This window comes from Myotis davidii, unplaced genomic scaffold (assembly GCF_000327345.1).
Source record: "Myotis davidii unplaced genomic scaffold, ASM32734v1 scaffold1286, whole genome shotgun sequence".
NCBI classification, from domain to species: domain Eukaryota; kingdom Metazoa; phylum Chordata; class Mammalia; order Chiroptera; family Vespertilionidae; genus Myotis; species Myotis davidii.
The window spans coordinates 380,126-388,145 of NW_006296619.1; the positions used below are offsets into that span (position 1 = coordinate 380,126).

At 41.6% G+C, this 8,020-nt stretch overlaps 1 protein-coding gene across 13 annotated transcripts in view; it reads left to right on the forward strand.

Annotated features, from left to right (window-relative positions):
- Positions 1 to 8,020, forward strand: part of CTNND1 (catenin delta 1) — a 48,843-nt gene that overhangs the window by 30,076 nt on the left and 10,747 nt on the right. For 8 of the 13 annotated variants that reach the window (XM_006772082.2, XM_006772084.2, XM_006772080.2 and 5 more), the window contains 6 exons: positions 2,921 to 3,384; positions 4,464 to 4,647; positions 5,498 to 5,615; positions 6,069 to 6,222; positions 6,662 to 6,679; positions 7,123 to 7,191. In XM_006772082.2, the coding sequence (XP_006772145.1) occupies positions 2,921 to 3,384; positions 4,464 to 4,647; positions 5,498 to 5,615; positions 6,069 to 6,222; positions 6,662 to 6,679; positions 7,123 to 7,191 (1,007 nt within the window). The remainder of the gene's footprint in view (positions 1 to 2,920; positions 3,385 to 4,463; positions 4,648 to 5,497; positions 5,616 to 6,068; positions 6,223 to 6,661; positions 6,680 to 7,122; positions 7,192 to 8,020) is intronic. The other 5 variants (XM_006772078.2, XM_006772079.2, XM_006772083.2 and 2 more) reach the window with 1 other exon arrangement.

Here is an 8,020-nt window from a genome sequence, read left to right on the forward strand (position 1 = left end):
CGGGCACATCCCCCATAGCTGCCTCTCTCTCATTGATGTTTCTAACTCTCTATCTCTCTCCCTTCCTCTCTGTAAAAAATCTATAAAATATATTAAAAAAAAAGAACAGAGCTAAGGGTTTTAGGCTTTCAGGGTCAGAAGAGACAGATACAAAAACCTTCTCTGTTGTGGTTTTAGTCTTAAGTTAAAAACAAACCTTGATCTCACAAAAGCTCTGTAGGTTCTTATAGTTGCTTATAAAGTGAAACCAGGGGTGGTATCCTTAGAGGGTGGTACATTATGGACACTCTGAGAGGTCAGGAAGCAGTTGTCCAATCTGACTTTCCTACTCATCCGTGGGGATTCTTTGGTGTGAAAAAGGGAGTGATTGATGTTTGGACTGGTAGATAGATGGCTTTCCTTGAGATAATGTTTGAAGGGGGCTGGCAAACCTTTTCTGTGAAGAACCTTTGCAGGCCATATATGATTTTTGTTTTATATTGTTATTGTGGTAGTGTTCTTTTTAAAAAATATATATTTTTATTCATTTCAGAGAGGGAGGAAGAGAGAGAATCATTGATCGGCTACCTCCTACACGCCCAACACTGGGGATCGAGCCCACAACCCAGGCATGTCCCCTGACTGGGAATCAAACCGTGACCATCTGGTTCATAGGTCGATGCTCAACCACTGAGCCATGCTGGCTGAGCGAGGTGGTGTTCTTTTTACAGTCTTTTAAATATAAACATCATTTGTAGTTCTGGGCTGTACAAGAACAGGTTTGGCCCATGGGCTGCCAGTCCTGCTTTAGAATAAATCAGAGACAGTGTTTTCCAGTTAAAGGGAAATAAGAAGTAGGGAAGAAGATTTGTGGATGTCTTGATGGTAAGTATAGCCTAGCAGCTGTTGCTGAATTTCTGTCTGAGATCATGACCTTCTAAAAAAATGCCTTGATGCTCACTTTCCTCATATTAGGTAGCTTTGGTTAACAGTGAACTGGGTTGGGCCCAGGGGTATAGGCCCCATTATCTAAACCTGAGTCATTCCCCTTTCAGGTAACTTGGACATCTAATCCAACTCCCATGTGACTCACCTTTTATTCTTGGGTGTGGGGTGGGCTGGGGGTAGGGGGTGGGGCAGTAGACCTCAGATGGAGCAATGGGTTGATAACAGCTATCACCTAAGGAGTCTGCCCAGGGTGTTGGCTCCTTCTGATTACTGACAAGTCTGCTTTTTCTGACTTCCTCATTAGTAGAGTGATTGGGCTTAGGTGGGTGTGGGTGACCTGGTCATTCTCTGCTGTCCCTTGTTGTGACAGTTGACACAGAGAGGGTTTTGGGCCTGGTTCTTGGGTTTGTTCCAGGGTGGCACTGGACTTGGAAACCTGCTTGACTAGAAAGAACATTTGTAGCTTCCTGTTCTGGGCCTAGGAGAGTAATACAAGGTCAAACAAAAACAGTAAGGCATAATGATTAGTGGAAAAAGCAGTGAACCAGAAGATTTTAGTTCTAGTTGTGCCTTTGCCACTGGCTCTGTAGCCTCGAGCAAGTCATTTAATCTCTCTGGACACAGCCTTGTTATTGGTAAAACAAAGGAAAGAATGTCATGACCCACTGCTTGTAAAGAAGGACCTATTTCTTGAGTGACCAAAATCATGGTTATTGTAATTACTTATATTAAAATAATAATAAAAGTTAAACATGCTCACTCCAAAATGAGAAAAAAACCCAGAAAAGCACACCATACACTAATAAAGACTTACTGTTAACACTTTGGCGCATTTTCCCTTGGTGAGTTCTTTTTCCTATAACATGTAAATAGACTCTGACTTTATTTTTCCCCTACTAAAATGCAATCTTACTAATATACTGTTTAGTAGCCTACTTTAAAAATTTAGCTATATAACCTGTTCATTTTGTTTCAATGACATTAAATGCTTTGTTCATCTAAATTACTGTTGAGTGGTTGATGTTGACAGCTATAAGGCCCTCTGCTTAGGCTAACCTTGAGGGTTTGGTGACAGTGGGAGTGGTTTTGTGGAACAAACAGTGTGCTTATTTGGAGAGTTCCACACAATAGATTCTCCTCTCTCCTGTGGGAGCCACAGTGTGAGATGAGCTCAACAGATAATGGGTCTATTCCTTCCTGGTGGTTATGAATAAATGATAGTGTGGCAGACTCACCCTCTAGTGGTTGTTGTTAGTACTGAAATAGGGATAATCTCTCTACCTTCAGTTGCTTTGTCTGTGTTCTTTTTCTTAGTGGCTGGATATCTAAAATGAGATAGTGATCAGTAGTCTCTATTTTGACAGAATTGGAGGTATTGTCTTAGAATTTGGGGGCTGGAAATCAAGCCCAACACATTTGTTGAATAGCAGAGGTGACCTTGGGATGAACTGTGAAAATTAATGTTCAGATTTATACCTCATATATAACCAGATCCTCATATGATGTAGGAAGTCCTGTACTTTATTTTTGAAATGTTTTTATTGATTTTAGAGAGAGGGGAAGGGAAATAGAAACAGATGAGAGAGAAGCATTGATCAGCTGCCTCCTGCACGTCCCCTACTGGGGCTTGAACCTGCAAACTGGTAACTGCTGTCTGAAGCTTCATTTCAGTCTATCCAGAGAAGTGAAGCTGTCGGGTAACATTCACTGCTAAGCAGGGTTTGAATCTTGTTTTGTTATTAACGTCTCTGAATGCTTGTTAACTTCATAGGAAGAAAAAGATAGTTTTAATTTAGTTGGAGATGCCTTTAAAATTATTATTTTATCTCATTAAGAAAAATTGATCGGTATATCATTTATGCAAAGTAGAGATAAGATCTAGTGTACTAGAATTGGGGTTACTCCTACCATAAAAAAAGAGGAGGTAATGGGAACACTCGGGAAAACAGCTTGATATATCTCTTTTTTCCTCTTGGTTCTCTCAACACTGCAGGAGTTATGAAGACATGATTGGTGAGGAGGTGCCCTCAGACCAGTACTATTGGGCTCCTTTGGCCCAGCATGAACGAGGAAGTTTAGCAAGCTTGGATAGCCTGCGCAAGGGAGGACCCCCACCCCCCAATTGGAGACAGCCAGAGCTGCCAGAGGTGATAGCCATGCTAGGATTCCGCTTGGATGCTGTCAAGTCCAATGCAGCTGCGTACCTGCAACATTTGTGCTATCGCAACGACAAAGTGAAGACTGACGTCCGGAAGCTCAAGGGCATCCCAGTACTGGTGGGATTGTTAGACCACCCCAAAAAGGAAGTGCACCTTGGAGCCTGTGGGGCTCTCAAGAATATCTCTTTTGGGCGGGACCAGGATAACAAGATCGCCATAAAAAACTGTGATGGTGTTCCCGCCCTTGTGCGGTTGCTCCGTAAGGCTCGTGATGTAGACCTCACCGAAGTCATTACTGGTAAGCTGTAGGTCTAAATCTAAGGGAAACTGCTAGGTTAGGGTCACTGTTACCACTGGAGATGTCGAGTGCTAGAAGGATTTCCAGTCTTTTTTACTTTTGATTAAAGGTTGTTAACTGGTGGCCTTAGGGTCAAATTCATCTCACAGGTTTGTTTGGGTCATGCAGGGTTTTAAAAATTTTAAAGAATTTGTTGCTAATGTTTAAAATTAAGAAGATTTTACTTCAAATTCCCAGATTCTTGGCTTCTGTTAACAATATGCAAGAACTGGTATCATTGGATCTATTTTGCTACCTGACAGTAGTTGGTCTGTGCTGATTAAGGTCTATGTTCTCTAGTTTGCAATAATTCCCAACACATTCTGTTGTTCTGACCAACTGCCATGAGTTGTTGCATAAACATTGAAGCTGAGTATCATTGCCATTTGTTCATGTTCTTAACAATTTCTTTCAAATATCTGCTTATCCTGACTCACCTTTCTGGCATGTGTAGACATTTGAGCTGTGGTCCTTTCTTTAGAAGAGTGATTTTTCAGATTGTGGGTTGTGATTTGTTAGTGTCTATTGAACACAATTTGTAGATCATAGGCAGCATTACAAGAGAAAGGAAGGAAGGAAATTGCAATAATGATTGGTTTTCAGTTGGGGGCAATCTTGCACCTCAGAGAAGACAGTTTTGATGGTCATAACTGGTAGTGGGATGGGGGTGGAGAGTGCTAACAAGTAATGACCAGAGATACTGCTGAGTATCTAACAATGGACAGGCAGCTCCACACAACAAAGAATTATCTGGTCCCCAAATCCAGTGTTTGAGAAACTCTGGTGTAGTTACCTTAGAAAGCATTGCTTATAGTAAGAATTGTTTTATTAAACTGTTTTATGATATGTGTGTTTGTATTGAGCCATAATGTAAAATACATTTCTTACTGTGGGTCACAAACAGAAGCTTGACTCTCATTCATTACAAGGTATTTAGTCACTGGGGAAGACTGCGAAATGATGGAATAGGGGATTCTCTTTGGCATGCCTCAAGCATATTTTGGGTGCTGAAGAGCTGTCTGACGAGTTGTCTCTGCCAGGAACCCTGTGGAATCTCTCATCCCATGACTCAATCAAAATGGAGATTGTGGACCATGCCCTGCATGCCTTGACAGACGAAGTGATCATTCCGCATTCTGGCTGGGAGCGGGAACCTAACGAGGATTGTAAGCCACGCCATATTGAGTGGGAGTCAGTGCTTACCAACACAGCTGGCTGCCTTAGGTAACACAAGGGCTTTGAGAGTATGAAGATTGAATTTTTGAGGACTAATTTAAATTTCTTTAAAAAGAAAGTTCAAATTCTTTAGCCTGTCATTCAGCCTCCATTCTGTCTATATTGCAGGCTATGACTCCAACCTGTCTTTCTACCTTTGTTGCTACTTCCTTGTGTACCGCATACACCCATGATGTTGGTTACTTGCTGTTTCCACATATCCTCCTCGCTTCTGTGCCTCTTTGACTTTGTTCATTTAAGTTGGAAACATTTGTTCAGTACCTACCACATGTTAGGCACTTGTCTAGTCCTGTGTTTGTGCCCATGCTTTCAATTATCTGTATTTCAGGTCAGGCTGTGATCAATGCAACAAAAAGAATAGAGTCCTAGAAGGATGGGGGGTGGGGTGAGGAAGATCTGTTTTTTTCTGTTTGTAGTGCCCTTCTCTCCTTATTTATCATTTGAGGCTAAACTCAAGTGCCTTTATTTTTTGAAGGTTTTCCTGATTTCTTCTTACATTCTATAATTGATACAATATGTTCTTTCTTTCTGGGATATACTCCTGTGTGCTCTGCCTCATTCTTCGTTTGTACTTCTATACAAGAAGCATCTATTCCATCTTAAATTATTGTGGTTGGTATACTTTATTGACACCCTCCCTGCCCCCTGCACCTGGCCTGGTTCTAAATGTCCTGAAAGCAGAGTATCTTACTTAATTTCAGTTGCAGTGCCTTGCTTTATTATGGGTATTCACTATTTGTTATAAGAAAGGTAGTGAGGAGACTTGTAGATGTTGAAGGATCTTAAGGGGAGGATTTCTGGATTTGAGTCATCTTGCCGCCTCTCCATTTCCCCTTAGGAATGTCAGCTCAGAGAGGAGTGAAGCTCGCCGGAAACTTCGGGAATGTGATGGTTTAGTGGATGCCCTCATTTTCATTGTTCAGGCTGAGATTGGGCAGAAGGATTCAGACAGCAAGGTAAATTAATGGCTGAGTGAATTCCACTTAAAACAACCATGAGGTACCTGAAATGCATACCTGTTATTCCAGGCTTTTGAATAATATTAGATACCTAAACCAGTCCCTACTCCCTAAAATGGGTATTCACTTTAGGAGAAAAGTATTTTTTAGAATTTTCTTCACCTCTATACCTTAAAGCTCTTTGGCCATACTTCCAGGGTTGTACATTTTACTAAGTAGGAAAAAGTAAAAAGCTTAAGGGAAAAGACCCTAAGTTTTGTGCCGTTCACCAAATGTGTCATTCCATTAGCCTGGGGCTACAAGGATTTTGAGAAGCTTAGGGTACTTAGAGGCTGTTAGAGATGATGGATTGGACTATGCTTTTTGGATCAGTATTGTAATATCTGAATTATGGGAAGTCACTATAGGCATTCTCTTTTCTCATTGAGCCTTTTCTCTTATGTTCCCAAGCTTGTGGAGAACTGCGTTTGCCTTCTTCGGAATTTGTCATACCAAGTTCATCGGGAGATTCCACAGGCAGAACGTTACCAAGAGGCACCTCCCAGTGTTGCCAACAATACTGGGCCACATGCTGCCAGTTGCTTTGGGGCCAAGAAGGGCAAAGGTGAGTTTTAGCTCCTTCCTTCTTAGTCTATAATGTAGGACTGGGAAAGGAAGGAACGCTTTTAACTTTAGTTGCAAAATGCTTGCTGAGTAATATAGGATTTGTCCAGTCAAGTATGTCTTTGTGCTATGCTGCTGCTTCCCCTGTGTTGTGTGCTTTATTCAAGAAGGTGGTCGTGGTGGTGGTGGTGGTGGTGGTGATGGTGGTGTTGGTGTTGGTGTTGGTGTTGGTGGTAGTGGTGGTATCAGTGATTGGGGCAGTGAAGGAGGAGAACTCAGCTAATCTGGGGCCTTCTCTCCATTCCTCCTTTGTGTTTCCCCGTTTTTCTTTTCCTCTGCTTTCCTGCTTATTTGCTCATGATTCTGTTGACATCTCTCTCCTGCATTTTTCCTCCTTCATTTCTCCCCTCTGCTTTCCACCTTGGGTGATGCACTGGAAGATGAGTGGTTCTCCAGAGGTGAGTGGAATCTTTTAAGGTGCTTATCTACTTCTAATGTGCATGTTTTGGTTTTAGCTTCCCTAGTATTTCCTTGCCTAACTCTTCCCGGTGGATGCATGTAGGAAAATTCAGTTGAGGAAGACCACTGAAACAAGTTTAGCTCATCTGAGCTAATGGCCCTGGCATGCTATTTCTGGGCAGCAGTCCCAGTTACTAGAACTCAGGACAATAGCAACAATTGTGGTTATCCTTATCTTACCGCTCTGCTGCTTGTTTCCTGTCCTTGTTTCTGCATAGCCCCCTGCTGGGACAAGCTGGGGGCCTGGATATTTCCCCCCACCCCCCTCCACTCGATGAATCTCTGATTCAAAGATTTTGACTAAAGAATAAAAAAATGCACCAGGTGGGCTCTTTCCTTTCTTAAACTTTTTATCCCTCCCCACCTTTTTTAATTTCCAAAGGGAAAAAACCCACAGAAGATCCAGCAAATGACACAGTGGATTTCCCTAAAAGAACGAGTCCTGCTCGAGGTAAGTTATTTTTTCTTTTCAATTTCCAAGAGTCTCCTAAACATAGTCCACAGATAACTATTCGGTAGTCGAACACTAGCTATACAATATGTTTACTATTCTGTCTTTTCTGATTTATGGATTTGAAGTGATGATGAAAGTATTGGGAAACTATAGTATAGCAGTAACTTGGGAAGCACTGCTTGTTATGGCAACTATTCACATTATTGAGGGTAAGATAAGATTTGGATGATTAGAAATTTGGGTACCCTTAGTAGCCACAGTAGTTCTTGGGACTTAAACATTACTTATTATAAGAAGCCTTGGGGATGGGAGGTAATGCGGGGATAAGGACACATATGTAATAACTTAATCAATAAAAAAAAAAAAGAAGAAGCTTCTTTATCATAGTTTGGATCTTTATATTCATCCATACAGTGAATCCAAAATTCCCATCTCTCCATGGATATAAAATTTTTAGATGTCATTAAATCTATGATAGATCCTTTTACTTAGTCACAGTAAAGGTAGGAAGAATGACTTGGTCAAGTTAGAAATAATTCATTTGAGACGAGGAATTTTTAACCCTGAGTGCTATCAATGAGCAAATGAATCCCCTAATTACCCATGCCTGTCTGCCATGCAAGGCCAAAGTAAACTGGAAGAGAAGAGGCAAAGGAAGGAGGAGAGACACGTTGCAAATGATGAGTTGATATCTATTCTGCTCTTACCATGGACTGATTATTCTTAAGGAGACGTGGAATCAAGCTCCTGAGTTTGCTGTTGGGTGGGTAGGTGAGTGAGGGAGTCTAATGGTATAGGACAGTGGTCGGCAAACTGTGGCTCGCGA